Consider the following 20995-nt stretch of genomic DNA (forward strand, 5'->3'; position numbering starts at 1 on the left):
AAGTGTCAAGATCCAAAAGTTTATTAATTGCATTTTCCTTGTTCTTTTCATACAGTATAATTTTCAAATTTGCTAGCGCAACAAGGATCAATATACAAACCTGAAATCTGAGCTTCCTTTTTGTATACTGACAGTTTCTAGAACTAATTCAAGTTATACTAAAGGTATCAAACTGTTAGAAAATCACTTCCATTTAAAAAATTGTATTTTGGCATTCTTAAAAATCCAATTATTTGCCAATGGCAGTTTGATTACAGTCTGATAACGGGGTATCGTTGCAGAGATACAGTCTGGTACTTCTGCTGTTTCATAATTGTTAAGCACTGTGCAATCACCTGATGAAAGAGAAAACTGGATAAGCAATTAATCTTCCAGAAACTGTGAATACTAGAAGTTACATTATATTTAGAAACTCAGATAATGCTTTTGTTTTTATCTCTTTCATAGAACTGATGCTTAAAAATGATTAATTGTCAAAAACTAACATATGCACACGTAGAAGAAAAATAGAGCAATATTTTGCTGGGGGAAGGAAGACTGAGAAATGTCCTTGGGAGCTCAACAGAACGTGTGGAGCAAACAGATGTCACTCTACTTTAGGCAACTGAAGAAAGATTATTAATTTCAAGTAACTAATGACAAAAGTGTACATTTTTGATTATTAAACTATCTTGCCCTACCCCTTTTGTTTGACCAACACACATTTCCCTGGAGTGATAGACTGATCATCCAATCCAAATGTCATTACAACTCTGCACTACTGGTATTCCCAATTGCACAGAAGAACTGACTATCCTGCTCCTTTTCTCAAGACTTAATCTTTTAGAAAATAATTTTTTTTGGTCTCCCATGGATCAATACCTTGTCCAGTTTTTGTCTTGAAAAATATGATCCTTTCATTTGTTCAATTTTAAAGTAAGGAAATTACAATTTCTATATTAGAATGTGATTGATTTTTCTAAATATACTGATTTCAAGAGACTCAGATCATGTTTGGCACAGTTTGATATAGAAAGACACTTTTCCCCAAGTTTACTACATATATTTCTCTTGTTTATTGAAATTAAGGGGGTTTTTTGTTCCTGCTTTAATAGTAAACACCCCACCACTAATAGAGCATATTACCACAGAAAGGCCTATTAGTCAGGCTTAGATGTGAGCACACATTTCTCCATTTAGGTGGATATCTGCAACTCAGAGTGAGAACTGGGGTAAGAGGCAACATAGTATAGTAAAAAGACTGCTCAGAATTGCAAGGAAAATGAACTTTGGTGTCCCAATGGAATTGCTTGGGAAGGCAGGTATGGATAGCTCCCCGATTACTGTGCATTTTTCTTTCCAAATTTAATTTCTAGACAGATGTATTTAAATGCGTCTGTGAGCTCAAATATGTGAAAGATACATCAGTCTCCCATAAACAGTTTCCACAAAATGCTAAAGAAAATATTAAAAATCACTTATATAGTACCATAAATATACATCAGTGGGACAAGATCCTTGCCCTAAAGAGCTTACTGTGTCAAAGTATAGAGAACACTAGGCTCTTAAATATTTATTAATAAATAAGACGACAAGACAGAGGACATGTATCCAGGAAATCTAGATAATGAGGCGGCACAAAGGGAAGCAGAGGGTTTTAAGGAAAGATCTGAATAAGTGGATGCACAGCAGGTAAGACAGAAAGACCATTCCAAGAATAAGGGGCAAATTAGAAGCCAAGAGTAGAAGAAAGAAAAATGCAGCACAAGGAAAGAGGATTAGGAAGAATTTTTTTTTTAAATTCCTCAATCCCTAAAAAGTGGAGATGTAGGTGAAGACTAGATTATATAGGGCCTTAAAGGAAACATCAAGGAGATTAAAGCCAATTAAGGAATTCAAGGCGGTTCCATGATCAAAGCAACCAGAATGGAAGAGGACTGCAACAGGAGCATTTTGGATAGATTGGCATGGAGAGAAAAGGTGAGAAGAACCTGAATGATTTATGTGGACATGTGCATTTAATGTAAGGAAAAAGCCTACCTTCCTAGAATTCTGTGGCAGTATTATGCCATCATCCCAGAGTCGAGCAGAGGAGTGAAATGCACTGCTTTCTTCGTCTAGCCTAGATAAGAGAGTATTTCAGAAGTTTTAAAACTCCAGAATAGGAAATTCACTCGACAAGTCAAAGCAGAGAAACAGAAGCAAAAGTGAATAGGGCACAAATCCTACTCTGGGATGCATGTGTGACGCCACCATAGAAATCAGTGGGTGTCCAGTATATATCTACAGACAGAATTTGATCCCTAAGTAATTCCACATGCAAAGGAAATATGCAAGGTAGAGCTGCTTTGGTTGGTGAGATATTTAGTAGGTGTGTTGGTCTGGAAGATAAAACTAAAAAAAAAAAAAAATTAATTTAATCATAACCATAATTAAGGGGGTTATTTTCAATACTTACTTTTCTTTTAGATGCTTTAACTCTGAGTCATCTCCTATGCAGTCATCATCCCTAGCTTGTGGGAATGTGGAAATATGTCTTGAATCCACAAGGGCAACTCTTGCATTAGGCCACAGGAACAGGAAGTTTGGATCAAATGACCTCCCACACTTAAAGAAAGAAAGAGAGACAAACTATTCAATCTCCAGGAGCTTAAAATGAGCCATTCACATAGGATGATTCAATCAGGTCCCTGAAGAACAAAATTTAATGGTTTTTAAGGTGTGTATATTCTCCTTCGGCACATGATCCCTATCAGACTTAAACCAATTCTTTCAAGTCTTTATAGGGATCAATTAAAACACTTCAACATATTAAACTGAATTAATCACATTCCCTGCAATAATGTGCGACTTTAGAGGTATGAACCAAAATTACAAGTTTTAGCATGAGCTCTGTCTGCTTAATTTTTCTGTTGCATTTTTTAAAATGTCTTTGTTTATATCTACATATAAAAAGGCATTAACAATATTTTTACATATATATAAAATTTCTGGCCTAAATAACTAATAGTGACTATTAACTTAGTCTGTTGAGCCTAACTGAAACAAATGCATGTATCCATGTTATAAATGTTAAAGTCATGCTAAAGGACCTGGCTCAAGGTGGTGTTGAACAACTTAAACTCTCATTGGGTTCAATTAGAGTTCTGGTCATTCAGCACCTTACAGGATGTGAGTTGACCGATCAGTGTGTAACTGTGTTTATACACATGCTTAACTTTAAGTGTCTGAGTAGTCCCCACTGCCTATGATATTTTCTTATACTTCTAATTTCCAATTCACTAAGAAACATATGACCCTTGATCACTGAGACTAATAAACTTCAGCTGAGGAACAAGGGCAGCATTTGATCCTTAGTGTGAGCAGTTTCAGAGAATTAACTTTCACAATGGACACCCAGCTTTCACAGATAGGGACCAAACTTAGAGTTACTTTATGAAGCAGCTCCTATTTTAAAATTACAATAATGAATGGAATTACACGTGTGTTCCAATGGCTGGCTGAAACAGATGGAAACCTGTGACAAGTCAAATATTACCCAACATATTAACCATACCATGGCATAACTTTCATTCCCGTAACAGCCACCAATTACAAGGGTTATCTTGGGCACAGCAGCACAAGCAACTGCAGCCATCATGGAGGCCTGTGCCTTTAATTTATTGGTGTGATCCTCTGCCTGAAATTAAAATACAGATGAAGACAGTTTAGTTCTTAAATATTTTTTCTAGATGCCCCTCATCCTAATCAAACTTATAAAGCATCTGAAGATTTCTTTGCATAAAATTCTAAGTGATCAATGTTTTCAGAACAAATAAATCAGGAAGAGCACAGCATAAAAGTGAGTATTATAGCATAGGCCATAAAACTATAAATCAGTGAAATAATTATAACCTATGTTGGTAGTGGAGCACTGCTTTGCTACATAAGCCCTGGATCCTGGAGTGACTTTGTCTCTGTCTAGGCTAGTAAAGCTCAGATGCATTGCGGCTGTACCAGGCTTGATCCCAAATGCTAGGGGCATACAGGAAGAGTAGGGCTAGGAAAGAAATGGGTGCATAGAGAGAGGAGTTCTCTGCCCATAGAACCTAGGGCTAAACCTATCCTGATGCGCTCTGTGGCCTTGGACAAGTAACTTAACTCTCTGCCTTGGTTTCTCCATCTGTACAATAGAGATAATACTTCATTACCTCCTTGATAAGGCTGTTGTGAGAACTGACTAGTTAACGTTTTGAGATGAAAAGTGCTGAGTGCTAACTTTTACTACGAGCAGTGAAGGCTGGACACCCTGCCAACCCAGGTTAATGGATAGCATTGCTAAAGCAAGAGAATGTGGATGAGTGTAATACTAGGGGGAAAATGGTGACTCGAGTCTAGGTCTAAGAATGAAATGCCTGAGAACCTAGTTGGTTTTATCATCAAAATGAGTAAGTTTGAAACAAAGATTGTGATTCTTAACAAAATGAATAGAGACTTTGTCAATGTGAAAAATGAGTCAGGACGAACTGGGAACTACATTCTCATTCTTGAATTATGGTGCCATACCTGTGAGAGACTTGTTGGCTCTGGTGTATGTGGAGCAGTATTCTGGAGAAACAGGATAGGAACGCATCGCTGACTACACAGCTGTACAAAGTGGCTGCCCTTTAGAGAAGCATCATGAGTCAGCTCACCGTTGTTAGCCACTATCCCAACTAGGTGTCTAACAAAACAAACATAGGAACACTTTCATTTTTGTAGATTGAGATTGGTAAGAGTGTTGCCTGTAGTAAACAAAAATAATATTCGGCTTTACTAGCATCAGTTCTATAGGAGCAGCTTCAAGAGACACTCAAAATAATACACAAATTGCACTTGCATGCTGCCTTCATTCAAGGATCTCTAAGTGCTTTATTAACACTGAGTTTGCAACATGCCTGTGGAGCAGGGTAGTGTCGTACTTATTTAACAGATAAATAAACTTAGATGAAGTACAGAAGTGTTAAGTGACTTCCTCAAGGTCACAGTGAGATAGTGGGCAGTTATGAATGCAACCCAGGAGTCCTGACTCTCTTCCTCATCACTTAGTGTGACATACAATGTGTGTCTAGTTAACATCCACTATCCCCTATTTACATTTGAAACCAAATGTGTTTTTGAAAAGCCTTTTCATTTCTGAACAGTTTCTTTAAAAACAAACAATGTTTATGTCAAACAAAACATGTCAAATATTCCTCCTCTATAAAATGTCATTCAAAACCACACATTTTAATCAGGATCAACATTTGTGTTGGTTCTAAGGTTCAACTTTACAGAAGCCTGCCATGTATGTTTGTGCTTCTGAATAAACAAGATCTCAAGGTAAGTATGCACTGAATGTATCTGATAACTTAACATGGTCTGTTTTAGCACATACTGAGCATTTAAGCACCAGATCACACAGAGTCTAACATAAAAGAGGTCACTCTTGGTGCTCTAACTGAAAGCCCTGTTTTCATGCAGCACTGGTCGCTTTGGAAACGCTTGAAAATAGATTAGAAATTCATTTACTACCACTTTCTCCTTCCCCACATCCAACTTATATTGTTTAGTTAACAATGACTTGCTTCATTAAATGTCCTAAATGCTAGTCCAAAAATGCTGCTTAATGGGGTTAGGACTTTGGGGCTCTACATGGTTTAAAAAAAAAAAAAAAAAAAAAGGAAGGGCAGGCTGGACCAGTTTGAATGGCAAAGCTTCAATTCCTGTTGCCAGAAAGAAGATTAGGCTGTGATTATTATTTCTTTCTAGTTTATTCATGAGCAAATCCTACTCAGATTCTGAAGGATAAACTGTGCAGCTAAAACAAAAACAAACATGCTTTACAATGCATTCTGTACCTTCTGCAGTGATAATGGACATTCTGTACTATGTTATACACTCAACAGCTGTAAGTCTAAGCTTAAACTAGATTTCTAGTTTATTATGAAGATTACGCTTGTCAAAGCTGTGATTTGTTTAGAGCAGGGAGTCTGAATAAGAAATTCAGCAGGACACACAAGGCCAGTAAATACTAGTAACTCTAAAGATGGCTGCTTATGAATGGTCTCAGCTTGACAAACTCTCAAACTGCTAATGGCAGCAAGCAAAATATACTTGCCCAATATACTCAGCTGTATAATCTGTCTTTTCAGCATAATGGAATGTGTGTCTCAAATATTCAGCTTGTCTCAGAGGAAAATCAACTAACCTGACTGTTAAGCAGAGTAGCATGCTATATTAATTTTAGCAAAATGATTTACCTTCTAGCACTGTTTAGTGATAAACTTAACATTTATTAAAGAGAAAGGGGCTACCAGGTTACTCTGACTCACAAAATGGGCCTAAAATATTTATTTTGATATTTTAAAGATTGTGAGTGAATTCAGTGCTAGTAAAATGTGCCAGAGTAACAGCCTTAGAGGATGAAGTAATTTCTTATCCACTGAAGTGGCACGGTACAGGAACTGGCAATGCAAGGTCACTCACACTGCCTCACCTATATACCTGAGCCCTGATCTACGGGGCCACTTTGAGAGGTTCAGTGTCCAAGCCTTTTCATTGCTTAATGAATCTGCTGAGATTGTCAGCAAAGTACCAGCTGGGATGTGGACACCTGTCCACCTAGACACTGGGCTGAATCACCAACTCATTTCATATAGGCCACAGACCAGCCATCATCTTGTAATAGCTCTCAGCCACTACTGACCTGGCCAAGTCTAAATTCAGAATCCAGAGGTAAAATGTTAGGCTAACTAGAGCTATCTTATTATCAGTCACTTGAACCATCCAGAACTCTAACTTAAGGTGTTTGTTTTTTAATTGGACATACTAAAAGACCAAATAATGATACAAAAGCTTCTTTACCAACAGAGTCTGAATTTTTTATAATATACTCTTGCAGTCTTACCCTTCCATATGACCAAATCCCGTTACTAATGTTGTTCCATATTCAGCTTTGAATTCCTGGAACCTGCTTCCATCTATCAGACGGCTCAAAATCTACAAGGAAATTACTTGTTTTCATCAGAAACTTAAATCAAGATTGGATGTCTTTCTAAACTTACGCTCTGTCCAACCAGAAATTACAGCCAGTGCTATTCAGAAGCTCAGAGTAGATCATAATAGTCCTTCAGGCTTTAAAAATCTATTAAATCTAAAAATATGCAATGAGCATGAAAACAAACTTTTGTTAGTACTTGATTACCTGCTACCTGGAAACAAACTTTAAACTTGGCCTCTAAAAGGTGAGCAGTCATTCACATGACCAAAAACCCACATTTGTACAAGCAAAAAAAGGCTCTTTTGAGTGCAATTACCTGGTTTGTGTGCACAAGTAACACTGCACTAAACCATACATGCGCATAAATTTTTCAGGTGTATTCTAAGAGGACCATTTCGAAATCAAGCCAAGACCCCTGAATTGTTAGAATTTATTGCTGGCAAAAGATGCTGGACTAATATCCCTGGAGACCAAAATCCTCTGTATATCCACAGACCACCTGTAACATGAAGAGTGACAGTCCAAGTTTCCCCACACTGCCCCACTAATGTGTCTGATCTGGAGGGACCACCAGAGGATGGGAGGGAGTCAGACTCCTTAATTCACTCATTCCTTGACCTCTCAACTGAGACTACCAGCAAGGGTACAAGTTATTGCCAACTGTAGGAGTGGTTTCTGTGATGTGTAGCTTTGTCTACTGGGAAATGGACAACAAGCATCAAAACCATTTTCCAACGATTTGCAGTTCCTTAAATCAGCCACAAAGATGCAAAGCACACGGATTCTGAAGCACTCCAAGCTTCTACATGCCCAGGCATGTGGGAGGAGTAGTACTTCCAGAATCATTTGGTGCAGTTACTCTACTCTCTACAAAGTGTTTAACTTTTTGTTTTTTTACACACCCACGAGGAACCTTTGCCATTACACTCTGAAATATATTCAAGACAGAAAGAGGAGCTGACATAGCAGTCAGATCCTTGGCAACAATAATATGCAACACTGAGTATTTCATAGACAATGAGGAGTCCTTGTGGCACCTTAGACACTAACAAATTTATTTGGGCATAAGCTTTCGTGGGCTAGAACCCACTTCATCAGATGCATGGAGTGGAAAATACAGGAGCAGGTAAAAATACATGAAAAGATGCAAACTGCCTTATCAAGTGGAAGGTTAGTCTAAAAAGATAATTCAATTGACAGTAGGATACCAAGAGAAGAAAGATAACTTTTGAAGTGGTAATGAGAGTGGCCCATTTCAGACAGTTGGCAAGAAAGTGAGTTACAGTAGGGAGAAATTAGTATTGGGGAAATTAGGTTTAGGTTTTTATAATGACCCAACCACTCCCAGTTTGCAAATTAATTCCAGTTCTACAGTTTCACGCTGGAGTCTGTTTTTGAAGTTATTTTGTTGAAGATTGCCACTTTTAGGTCTGTTATTGAGTGACCAAGGAGACTGAAGTGTTCTCCTACTGGTTTTTGATTCCTGATGTCAGATATGTGAGACAAGAATAAATGGACACAAATCTGACATACACCTGCTCCTGTATTTTCCACTCCATGTATCTGATGAAGTGGGTTCTAGCCCACAAAAGATTATGCCCAAATAAATTTGTTAGTCTCTAAGATGCCACAAGAACTCCTCGTTTTTGCTGATACAGACTAACATGGCTACCACTCTGAAACCTGAGTATTTCATGTAGCATGCTTTCTTTTAATATGCAGATATTGGATTAAGCAGACACCTAAAAATTGTGAACTACTGTAGCATTTGTCCTCCTTACCAGTTTTATATGTAGAGTATAGCTATAACCTCGTGGTGCAAGCCCCAGGAGCTCTTCAGCACTGTACAGAGGATCATCATACTCCAAAGTTTCCTCTGGTGGAAGTTCATAATTTAGCGTCAAGATAATATTTCTAACACATTCATACGCTTCCTTTTCTGAAGATGCAAAATGGTCAACACAGCCACTGACTCTGAAGGACAATGACATTTTAGAAATACATAATAAAAATGAAAGTTCAGGACATCAGACTACATTAATGAAAAATTAAGGACTGATGCTAAAGATTAAAGAGGAAAAAAACCACTTCTATCATTTGCATTGTGGATTTCCAGACTCACTGAGGACTTTGTGCATTTTTGTTCTTGCTTGAGGTGCAGATCTCTCATGTAAGTGAATGGAAGTGCTGTGCCTGGAACAACTGCAGTCTAAACAACAAAAGATCCACAGTGGAGAGGGGAGGAGAGAATTTCTCCCTTTACTACTTTGATGGTTAGCTATATTAAAGGAAAAAGCTTTTGTACTCATCTTCCATATATTTTGGATACAATATTTGAAATGATGAAGTTGCAAAAATTATTTTTCTCTTTTTTACACCAGCAGAATTTCAGGACTGGAAATAAAGAAACCAACTTTTCATATACTGCACGGTCCCATTTATCTGAATGGCAAGGAGATACCCAAAACCTTCAGATTAATCTTTGCTCATTCACAGCATCCAACCCAGCGGGCTCTGGGGCAGAGTTTCTGAGTCTGCCAAGCCCAGGGAGCAGTGGAGAGGTCTACAATGCAGAGCACAGTGAAGACAGAACCCACCTTCCCTCCTATCTGGAGCTGCAAAAACATTCTTTTGGCAACAACAGCAATTTCTTACATGGAAAAATAATAAGGAAGTGTTTAGATACTTGAAACTGTCCTGCTAGATGCTCTAGTCCCTTCTGAGTTCAGCTCACATTTCCTCTCAGGAAGCAAAGATTACTAGTAGAGGCAGAAAAGCTGGCTCCTTGTTTCCAGCTGTTTTTACAAGCATCCAGCTTCTTTCTTGCAGCGAAATACTTTAATGCCTCCAAATTAGGTATGTATCTGGCCCCCATTACCCTAGTATCTCAGTGCCTCACAAATTTTAAATGCATTTATCCTCACAACACCCCTGCAAGATGGAGAACTGAGGCACAGAGATTAACTGATTTGCACAAGATCACACAGGAAGTCTGTGGCAGAGCAGGGAAGTGAACCCTGGTTTCCCTAGTCCCGGTTTAGCAGCCTAACCACTGGACCATCCTTCCTCTCTGCTAATGTAAATAAATCAATAGCTTTCTTCCTCCTCAGATACTGTGTGAGGGTAAGTTGCAATTATGGGCCTGATCCTGGAGTTCCTATTGAATTCCTAATGAAGTCAAGTGTGTAAGATCTGAGGAGCAGGCCCTGAAATGGAGAGATTGTTTGAGCAGAAATAGTAAAATACGAAATTAAAAGAATTATAACAATACTTAGCTGTTATACACTTACGTTACATTATATATTTGGTGGGTTCTTTTTAAATGAATGTATCTCTAGCACTATCGCACTCCCATGTATGCGCAAAAAGGCTCTATAAAAAGTCACTTATGTATAATTTCTCATGTGTTTTCAAGACATACTTCCTATCTTTAGGATCAGACAGTGTGCTGTCACTGCAGACATCTGGCATATCTTTTGTTACTAAACATATTATTTGAGCCCCATTTTTTATAAACACTGTACCTACTTAGAGTGCATACTGGCTCCTCCTAGGTCCTCAGAAGAGATATCTTCTCCTGTGGCAGCTTTAACCAAAGGGGGTCCAGCAAGAAACATAGTACCGATTTTGTCTACAATCACAGTTTCCTCTGCCATGGTAGGAAGATAGGCACCCCCAGCTGTACAAGAACCACACACCACTGCCACCTGGGGGACAAAGCAAGACATTTGAGTAAGGAGAATGCTTGGGCAGGGACACTATTGTAATAATGTAGGAGTAAGCTAGTTTAGGCACTTTTGAGATTTATGATCTTTATGCACCAAACTAAACATCCCCCAAAACTTTCTAAACAAGTCTTATTTTAAAATTGTATTAAATTAGCTGGCTGCTAAATTCTAATGTAATGAAAGAACATTAAAAGGGAGCATTATTAGTTAGGTGATTAGCAATCACAAAACAAAAGCTTTTTCTCAAGTAACTTTAGGGACTTGTTTGGGACCAATCTTATTTAATCTTTTTATTACTGACCTCGGCACAAAATGTGGGAGTGTGCTAATAAAGTTTGCAGATGATACAAAGCTGGGAGATATTGCCAATTTAGAGAAGGACCGGGATATCATACAGGAGGATCTGGATGACCTTGTAAACTGGAGTAATAGTAATAGGATGAAATTTAATAGTGAGAAGTGTAAGGTCATGCATTTAGGGATTAACAACAAGAATTTTAGTTATAAACTGGGGATACATCAATTAGAAGTAACGGAGGAGGAGGAGGACCTCGGAGTATTGGTTGACCACAGGATGACTATGAGTCACCAATGTGATATGGCCGTGAAAAAAGCTAACGCGATCTTGGGATGCATCAGGCGAGGTATTTCCAGTAGAGATAAGGAGGTTTTAGTACCATTATACAAGAGCACTGGTGAGACCTCACCTGGAATACTGTGTGCAGTTCTGGTCTCCCACATTTAAGAAGGATGAATTCAAACTGGAACAGGTACAGAGAAGGGCTACTAGGATGATCCAAGGAATGGAAAACCTGTCTTATGAAAGGAGACTCAAGGAGCTTGGCTTGTTTAGCCTAACCAAAAGAAGGTTGAGGGGAGATATGATTGCTCTCTATAAATATATCAGAGGGATAAATATCAGAGAGGGAGAGGAATTATTGAAGTGCAGTACCAATGTGGTCACAAGAACAAATGGATATAAACTGGCCATCAGGAAGTTTAGACTTGAAATTAGACGAACGTTTCTAACCATCAGAAGAGTGAAGTTCTGGAACAGCCTTCCAAGGAAAGCAGTGGGGGCAAAAGACCTATCTGGTTTCAACATTAAACTCTATAAATTTATGGAGGAGATGGTATGATGGGATAACATGATTTTGGCAATTAATTGATCTTTAACTATTTATGGTAAATAGGCCCAGTGGCCTGTGATGGGATGGTAGATGGGGTGGGATCTGAGTTACAGAGAATTCTTTCCTGGGTATCTGGCAGGTGAATCTTGCCCACATGCTCAGGGTTCAGCTGATGGCCATATTTGCGGTCAGGAAGGAATTTTCCTCCAGGGCAGATTGGAAGATGCCCTGGGGGGTTTTCGCCTTCCTCTGCAGCATGGGGCACAGGTCACTTGCTGGAGGATTCTCTGAAGCTTGAAGTCTTTAAACCATGATTTGAGGACTCCAATAGCTCAGACATAGGTGAGAAGTTTATTGCAAGAGTAGGTGGGTGAGATTCTGTGGCCTGCATTGTGCAGGAGGTCAAACCAGATGATCATAATGGTTCCTTCTGACCTTAATATCTATGAATATATGACTGTATCCTGGCCCAAAACCTTGTATTACCAATATTTTTTATATATTTTATTTTAAACATGTTCATTCATTATTCCCCAGTGGTAGATTTGTTTTTAACTGTAGAAGGTTAGGTGTGTGCACCGGGAAATACACAAAGAATGTACATGAACAGGAGGTTCTAATGAGTGTAACACTGGCTCTCTCTGCAATAGTATTGTTGCTGAATCTTACAGATTATGTGTAGGTTTGGCAGGATTTGATTAAACTGACATGTCAATAAATGTCAATTTCAGCTTACAATGAAATCAAGGGGAAAAAAATGCTCATCTTCAACAATAACAAGCACAGCCTCCTCCCACTCACCCCCCCGCCCTCGTGTCTGCAGGGATCAGGTGTCACCAGCCTGAGGCTGCGCAGGAAGCATTCTGCAGCTCTGCTGTCACAGCGGGGCTGCAGAGTGTTTGGGGTCGGCAACTTTTATTTGGCATTAGTTATAAAAGTTAACGGGTGATACAAAATAATAATGCTCTTCAATTTAACTCTTAAAATATTAAGATTAATTTTTTTGCTTGATAAACAAATTAAAATCAGCAAAAAAGTGAGATTTTACTAAGCTGTTCTCTAAGAATGTTAGCATCATTATCATGATTTATTACTGGGAAATAATTTTCATCGTCTACAGTGATGGATTATGGCCAATCTGAGCCTCTTACTCCAATGAAAACCCTACACTTTGGGGCATTTCACTCTCTTGCCCATCCTTGGTGCAAAGGGACTAGCTCTGCCACTTTAGATTTAAGTTCTCTTTCCTCAGTTTCCCCATCTATAAAATAGAGATAATACCACCTCTTAACTTATTATTGTTTGCAAAGTACTTTAAACCCTCCAGATGGAAAAGGCTATAGAAATATGATTAATACAATAACGATAAATTTTAAGTTTTAGGCAGCCATCCTTGAAAGTCTCTTGGCACCTAAAAATGAATTGCGAGTCAGATGTTTCCCCATCATCTAGCTAACTAGGAAGAAGTTCCAGAACCCCATCTTTAAGAATAGGGCACCAGCTGTTTCCTTGGTGCAGAAAAGCCCTAACTACCTCCTACTAGCTGCCAAATCCTCTCAGCACTCCCTGTCCTTCACCTGCCATACTATTCACATACCCCACAAGCGCTTCCAACTCACTTACATACTCCCAGTGATTAGAATCCCAAGCCTCAATCTGCTGTCAACACACAGATTTGGGACCCCATATTTTGGTTGACCTAGGTCCTCTTTAGCCTTAGATCATCCCCACTAATCCATACTTAATCACCGCCACTTCCCTCAAGAACTTCATAGTTTAACTCTCAGCTTTGAAACAACTATGCCATCTTTATACAGATCCAATATGACATTGTACCTGAGGGATTTTCATAGCAGACATTATTGCCTCATTGTAGAATATTCGGCCACCATGAGACTGGTCAGGAAAGAGTTCTGCCTAACAATGCAGAGAAAAGACAATGTTTTTACCAGAGAGTTTCAACATTATTTTAAAATGCCAACACTTTGCCTTTAGTTTTGACAAACAAAGGCAAACAAGTTGCACAGTATATCTGATTCATAGAGGACCACTGTTACAATCATGTATAACTTTCAGATACTTTTTTATTCTCTATTGTATGTACTGCCCACCTGAAACTTAATTCAACAAAAATGACTAGGCCTTCTGTGCTGCACAAGGCAGAGAGAAGTCACAGATCTTGGTTCTGTGAAAGGGCAATCTATTCAAATTCAAGGACATCTGGGGCACAGAAGCCATTTCTCATTAGATACATGGGCACAGACTTAAAACCAGGGAATAGGAGATTTCATGTTCCTTGTATATTTCTGAAATGAATTCAACAGAGTTTCTTTTTTGTCCTTTGTTTTCAATGCAATTTCTGGATTCAGAATTAAACTAGATGCGGCTTTAATCATATAGGGGCTCCTGCTGACTCAGTAATTGGCTCAGTGATGGTTACCGTCTACAAAGCTTTGCTTTATGTTTCAGGTGGCGCAGCTTTAGCTTTTCAGCAGAAGTCATGTGTACTAAGAGTACTCATATTCTTTGAAGAAACCTGAATTCTATGCAGTGAAAACGACCTCTGCAAACCTTCTTCCTCATATTACAGCAAGGAGAAAAAAATAAAATGGAGACTAAGGGGTCTATTTATCATCAATTTTCCCTGCATTATTAATACAAACTTTATATTAAAAATACTTTGTCTTTGCAAAACTTTTTCGTACTGAAAATACAAACTCAAACACACTGAAGACCCAGGGGATCTTCACTTGAGCTCCCAGTGTTTGCTGAGTCCACAATTTGTTCCCATGTAGACACTTGAGTTTCTAAGTGTTGATCATGTTGGCTTCGCTTAGATGCAAGGTCAGTCAGAATGACTTCCACTGTCCTAGATGTTAGAAACATCTCCTAGACTCTGATTTGATTGCAGAGTTCAAGTGGAGTGTGATTTGGACAAAAGTTAAAGTCAGCCAGCCAAAAAAGCATAACAATGAGATTCACTTCTAAAAATTACAGGAAGTCCTCGGATTTACAACTGCGTCATTAGTCGAAACATCATAACTTGGAACCGAAATCCACTCCATTGTGGGACAGAGCATCATAAAGTCAAAACCAATTGTCGTAAGTTGAATCTGAGTGTCAATTCAGAAACGTCGTAAGTCGAACATCATAAAGTTGAGGACTGCCTGTAATCTGATGCAGATAAAAAATGGCTATTTTCATACAATGTGCCATTTCCATTATTACCTGTAGTGGTAAGAAGGCTCCCCCGCTGTCAACTAGATATACCGATAAAAGTCTGTTTTGAATTGCTATTTGTTGAGCTCTTAGCTGTTTCTTCACCGAAATGGGATAAATGGTCCCACCTTTAATTGTTGCGTCATTTGCCATAAAGACGCACCAGATTCCACAGATCTTTCCAATTCCTGAAACAGAGCCCACAGACATTTATCAAGGGCTCTGTGATAACCCAAGTGTAGACATTTTGCAACAGTTCCATACGCTAAACAAGGAAGTCAACGTGCATGTTACTCTTTTCAGTAGCAGCAGCATGTCAGTAAGGCTTTCTACAGTATTTACCCCTACGCCAGTGAAGCCACAGATATTGTATGGAGAATACACCTCCTACTCTGTAGCATTACAATGTGAAGGCTAATGGCATTGTACAGATGAAAACAATGTGACCTGAAACATCTTTGCTACTGACATTACATGAAGAGTGAGCCCAGCTCTCCAGATGAATTTGCAGGACAGGCAATTAGGGGGAAAAAATCTGTGTAAAAACTGAGAAAATCTGATAAAGAATCAGTGAGACAATAAATATGGAACCTCATTATACCATTCTTCCAGCTGCTTTTCACCACAGAACTGCACTTTCAAATGCAACAAGGCAAATTATTTTATCAGATGGCATTCACTAAGCCCTGAACTGATGATCCCCAAGCATTCATCTCATTTCACTCCCTTTTCATGTAAAAGAGTATGTGCTAGCTCACCACCCTTCCAAATGTGGGTCATTTAAGTTTTACAGAAAAAATTCCCCAGTGGAGAGGCCCACATAATACCCTAAGTACACGATGACTGGATCCTTTAAGGGGGAGCAGGGTCCAATGCACCTGTGACTAGTCAGCTGCCACACCACTAGACTTGAGAGAAGGCACCTGCAGCCTAGGGAGAGACAGAAAGGGCAGGTAAGAATTGCCTGAGAACAGATGGCAGGAACAACCTGAGGAAAAGCTGCTGAAGACCTGAAAGACAGCAGTAACTTTTTTCTGCTTGTGATGTGTACTGAGGAGAACCGACTAGAGCTGGGAAATCCTGCCAAGATATAGGAAAGCTTGTGCACAGGCCTCTACGAACAAGGGTAAGAACCAGCTTAGTTGGTGTGAAAAGTGAGTGAAGCAATTCTTGGCGCACACAAGTGCGTGACCTGGAGAGTGGAGACCTGGTACAGGGGCAAAAGGAACTATGACAGAGAGCCTAATGACTCTTAGGGGGTGAGCTGGGAATATTGACTTTTGAACAGGACTGAAGAGTTGCTACCTTGTTTTACTTCAGGGTTTTCACTATGAGGGGTCTCTGAGCTGTGGCATTTTACATGAATGAAAGGGTTTGAATCTGCCACTGAGAGATCCATGGGTGGATGGAGGGAAACCTGAGCAGGTTGTGTCTGTACTCATGAAGATGGCTATAAGTAGGGTGCCTGTGACAAGGTTTCCCTGTAACAGCACTAAACAAAGGGCTTGTGTACACAAGGGCTTGTGAGGGCCCTCTGAATTGGGTGAATTTCACTGTAAGTGAATACTTATTTATAGAACATGAATATGTTCTGACACTTTTTGGATGGCCACAGCAACAGCAAAGAGATGCCAGAGTTCAATAGTGATACACAGGCGTAATTGGTCATGCATTCTGAATACCTACTGGAAAGAACCCAAATATCAAGTTGGTAGTTTGAGAACAACTCACTAATGAAAGCCACAGTTCCTGTGTTAATCACTCAGTGGCTCAAGCTCCCTTAATTTGACTGGGCAGCCTCTAGTTAAAAGTCAGCAACTTTTATTTGGCATTAGTTATAAAACTTAACGGGTGATACAAAATAATAATGCTCTTCAATTTAACTCTTAAAATATTAAGATTAATTTTTTTGCTTGATAAACAAATTAAAATCAGCAAAAAAGTGAGATTTTACTCAGCTGTTCTCCAAGAATGTTAGCATCATTATCATGATTTATTACTGGGAAATAATTTTCATCGTCTACAGTGATGGATTATGGCCAATCCGAGCCTCTTACTCCAATGAAAACCCTACACTTTGGGGCATTTCACTCTCTTGCCCATCCATGGTGCAAAGGGACTAGCTCTGCCACTTTAGATTTAAGTTCTCTTTCCTCAGTTTCCCCATCTATAAAATAGAGATAATACTACCTCTTAACTTATTATTGTTTGCAAAGTACTTTAAACCCTCCAGATGAAAAAGGCTATAGAAATATGATTAATACAATAACGATAAATTTTAAGTTTTAGGCAGCCCATTACATCAACTATAGAGGCCACAAATCTTACCAGTGAGGCATCCAGCTGCAGGGACATCACCGTATGGCAAATCAACGCCTGCAAAAGGGGACAGCTCAAGAAAAGTTTCGTCATCGAGGAGCATTCTTAGGCGTTCACGAACAAGCAGCTTCTTGTTCCTTTGAGTATGGCGCAAGATTGCATTCTCTCCACCTCCTTTACTGACCTTGCAAAGCAACTCTGAATATCTGATTTCAAAAACAAAGCTTAATTTAATGAAAAATAGCTATAGTCTTTTCCTTGGTATTGCCATATGCATGCAATGTTAAATGTTTTAAACTACTTATGGGATCAAATTATCAGCGGTATAGACAGCTCAATCTATGGAGAATTAAAAAGTGACTGAGCAGTTACTGATTGTCACAGCTGAAGCATCTGATCCTGAGAGATGTCGAGCACTTGCAGATTAGAATTTTCACTGCAGAGCAAATATTGATTATCACAGTTTACCAGCCTTAATTCAGTTTTTGTCAAGCCTTACTTTTAGAGTTCTGCTACTCTAGAAAAAGGAACCATTCATTGGCTTCTTCCCTGGCTCCCCTCAACAAGTGCTGAAAACAGCTTATCCATTGGCACAGATAGGAAAAAACTAATGTCCAACTCCATTGCAGAAAGAACGTTTTACACCAAGTGAACATTTCAGCATTGTACTTTCACAAAACTAAATCTGACTAGCCTAATTCTGTCTGAGAAGAACAGTGTAAATAAGAAACAGAATAAATGGTGAACAGTAAATTTGCTTTTTGAAATCATCTGTTTAAAAGTTAAGTAAAACCTTTTTAAAATATATATTTTTCAACTGCAAGTGTCACTTTTAACCAAAAGCATTGTTTAACCAAACAATATACGAATTATTCTGTATATCATTCAGTATTTCTACTGTGGTTTCCTGCAGGGTAAGTACCGCTGTGTATGTTAAAACGTCTCATGAGAAAAACCGAAGAATTGTAAGTAACTATTTAAATACCACCACAAGGGGGCACCATATCTTTTACATAGTTTTGCTTACAGAGCATATTTCCGAGTAAAGACCTTTGAATTGTTGCCATATGATCCTTAAGGACAAATACATAAAATAAATAAATCACTTTCCTCCTTTTATGAGTAAATCTCGACTAATTGAGGTAACTGTCATCTACTATTTCACTAAAAGAAAAGGAGTACTTGTGGCACCTTAGAGACTAACCAATTTATTTGAGCATGAGCTTTCGTGAGCTACAGCTCACTTCATCGGATGCTGTAGCTCACGAAAGCTCATGCTCAAATAAATTGGTTAGTCTCTAAGGTGCCACAAGTACTCCTTTTCTTTTTGCGAATACAGACTAACACGGCTGTTACTCTGAAACCTACTATTTCACTGGAGGTTTGAAAACATATGAGTCACCACCACCACCTTTGCATTCAAAACTAAACATGGCAAATTTTATGAAGTTCTACAAAATTACTTTTTAGTAATATATGCAAAATAATACAGCATGGCTAAATGTTTTAAATTTGGGTGCCTAACACTGGACACCTCAATTGATATTTAGGCAACTACATAAGTGGGTTGACATTTGGAAACGCTGAGCAAACACCTTGCAAAGAGGTTGTGTCCATAAGCCCCAGCAAAAGAACCATTTACAATTTTCAGGTAGTAAAAAACCTGCTACAAATCTTAATGTCTAGATTCTTTTTTTAATTAGCTATCTATAGGCTACTACATGGATAGTCAAGTTTCTATACATACTAATGTTGCCAAATGATTACAAAAATGGTCAATTACCTTTGAATACAAGCCTCACTATTCCTTAAGTTTTCTTCAAACACATGTTCACATACAGAAGGGATACGTCCATCTAAAACAGGGAAGGTTTTTGTATACTGTCCGTATCTTGCTTTGTTACTTACAAAACAATGGGGAAACATATTATATTTCAATGTGGGGACAGTCTTTTTCATAACCTGGCAGAGACTATTTTGTAGCGTCCATATTGTTTGTCTGTCTTTGCAGAAGTCCTTATAATTTCTTATGAATAAAGGAGTTAAGGTTTGGATTCTTGAAGACATGAAGCTAGGAGAGGGTCTCCAGAGTGAGCATGCAGTGATATTGTTCCACATGGCCCTAAGAATTAAAGAAGGAGAAATAGCTTTTTATTTCCAGAATGAATCCAAATTCACAGATCTCTCGATTGAAAGGGTAAAAACTAAGAGGCAGACCACATTACATGACACAATTGTCAAATGCGGAGTCTTGAAAGTCTAAATTCAAGTTATTTTTGATCTATTTAACATTTACCAGTGAACTAAACGCTCACTGAATAGTAGACTATTTTTAGAATTACAGAGCATCCCTAGCTCCTAAAAACTACAGTTGAAACTGCAGGTGTTGGGCACCTCTGAAAATCAGGCTCCAAGAACGGCACGAATGATCTGTGGCAGAGCAGGCACCCCCCCAAGCGACTGCAAACGTTCACCCCCAGGTGTGAAGCAGCCTTCAGTTATTCAGAAGTGGGTAGGTGTGAAAGCTACATTGTTTACACACCAGTAACCACAGGGTGCTAGCTAGTCCCGCTCCGCACTAGGGGCCTGCTTTTCCGGATGTCTTCTACATACTTTATTGCCTGTTCTGATCCTTCCCTGTGGAGCACCTGACACTAGCCCCTTCCAGAGACAGGGCAGGGGGCTAGATGGACCATTGGTCTGACCCCCTACGGCCGCTCCTAGGTGGCTCCCACCCCACAGAGCTGAGGCCTTCACAACCCTGCCAGGGCACTGGCCTAGCCCCACTGCACAGCTGGGAGCTGCCCCACCACACACGAAATCTGAGCAATGCAGGGAATTGAACCAGCCTGGACCAACCACCCCGCCCCCTTCTCCCGCCCGCACCCACAGCGGCTCTGCCGGGGGCCCAGCGCCGCCGGGAACCGGCCGCAGGAGAAGCCGGGCCTGAATTCAGGGCGCGGGAGCAGGCGCGTCTCCGCGGCACCTGCTCCGCTCTCCCCCAACAGCGCAGAGCCTTCGCGCCGGGGAAGGGAGGCGGGGCGGGTCGCCGTGAGGGGGCGGCCGGAGAACGCACCGGGCGGGGGGGGAGGGGAGCCCGCAGACCCTCTCGCGGGACCCTGGGTCCAGCGGCGCAGCGAGCTCGGAGCCAGGCTCTGAGAGGCAGCAGGACCCGACCATGCGCCGCTTCACCCCGCCCCCAGCGAAAGTCACAGAGTCCGGTCCGGGCGGGCCCTACCGCCCCGCCCCCGCCAGGCCCCGCCCCCGCTCAGAACTCCTGGAGTGAGGCCCCCACCGGCCTGGGGCGCGGCCCCTCCCCCCGCCGCCGCCGCCGCCTTCGGGGGCTCGCGCCTGGGCCTCCTACCTCAGCAGCCCTACACTGCTGCCCCAGAGAGCGACTTCGCCCGCGCTGCCCGCCCCGCCAGCGCCAGGGGAGAGCTGCTGGGCGAGCAGCCCGCTGAGCACCGCTCCGGGGCCTGCCCACGCCAGTCACTGCCAGGATCCCGCCCCCGTGTCTGCCCGCGGGGCCCTCCGAGGGTGGGGCCATATCTGGTCAGCTGTGGGGCGTAGGCCCTGTACTCCTCCCAGCTGAGGAGATTCTCCTGCAGGGGCCTGTGCCG

The 20995-nt window shown here is 40.4% G+C and overlaps 1 protein-coding gene and 1 long non-coding RNA gene across 3 annotated transcripts in view; one reads left to right on the plus strand and one right to left on the minus strand.

Annotated features, from left to right (window-relative positions):
- On the minus strand, positions 1-20865 carry LOC311525242 (methylcrotonoyl-CoA carboxylase beta chain, mitochondrial-like). Of its 2 annotated transcripts, none has more exons than XM_084637188.1 (13): positions 20740-20865; positions 19159-19497; positions 17385-17581; positions 15066-15244; positions 13674-13754; positions 10508-10686; positions 8761-8953; positions 6887-6978; positions 4525-4681; positions 3536-3658; positions 2438-2586; positions 2020-2101; positions 1-335 (listed from the first exon to the last, which is right to left on the minus strand). In XM_084637188.1, the coding sequence occupies exons 2-13, from the start codon at positions 19491-19493 to the stop codon at positions 252-254; spliced, it is 1851 nt and encodes a 616-aa protein (XP_084493314.1). In that variant the 5' UTR covers positions 19494-19497; positions 20740-20865; the 3' UTR covers positions 1-251. The 2 variants fall into 2 exon arrangements, with proteins under 2 accessions (XP_084493314.1, XP_084493313.1); XM_084637187.1 differs by lacking the exon at positions 20740-20865 and adding an exon at positions 20452-20573.
- The window catches only part of LOC311525243, a 36744-nt gene continuing 36520 nt past the window's right edge, over positions 20772-20995 (plus strand). The window contains exon 1 of the long non-coding RNA XR_014712730.1: positions 20772-20912. This is a non-coding gene — a long non-coding RNA (uncharacterized lncRNA). The remainder of the gene's footprint in view (positions 20913-20995) is intronic.

The sequence above is a fragment of the Lepidochelys olivacea genome, assembly GCF_965140295.1.
Source record: "Lepidochelys olivacea isolate rLepOli2 genome assembly, chromosome: 8".
Classification (NCBI taxonomy): Eukaryota; Metazoa; Chordata; order Testudines; family Cheloniidae; genus Lepidochelys; species Lepidochelys olivacea.

Excerpts from the sequence above, each read along its gene's own strand:
- LOC311525242 (XM_084637187.1), bottom strand. The coding sequence starts at position 20,555 with ATGGTCGGGTCCTGCTGCCTCTCAGAGCCTGGCTCCGAGCTCGCTGCG. Across the intron at positions 13,755-15,065 it reads GAGCCTTCTTACCACTACAG|GCAGAACTCTTTCCTGACCA; the intron begins GTAATAATGGAA and ends CTGCATTGTTAG. Across the intron at positions 6,979-8,760 it reads ATACTCTACATATAAAACTG|ATTTTGAGCCGTCTGATAGA; the intron begins GTAAGGAGGACA and ends ATTTCCTTGTAG.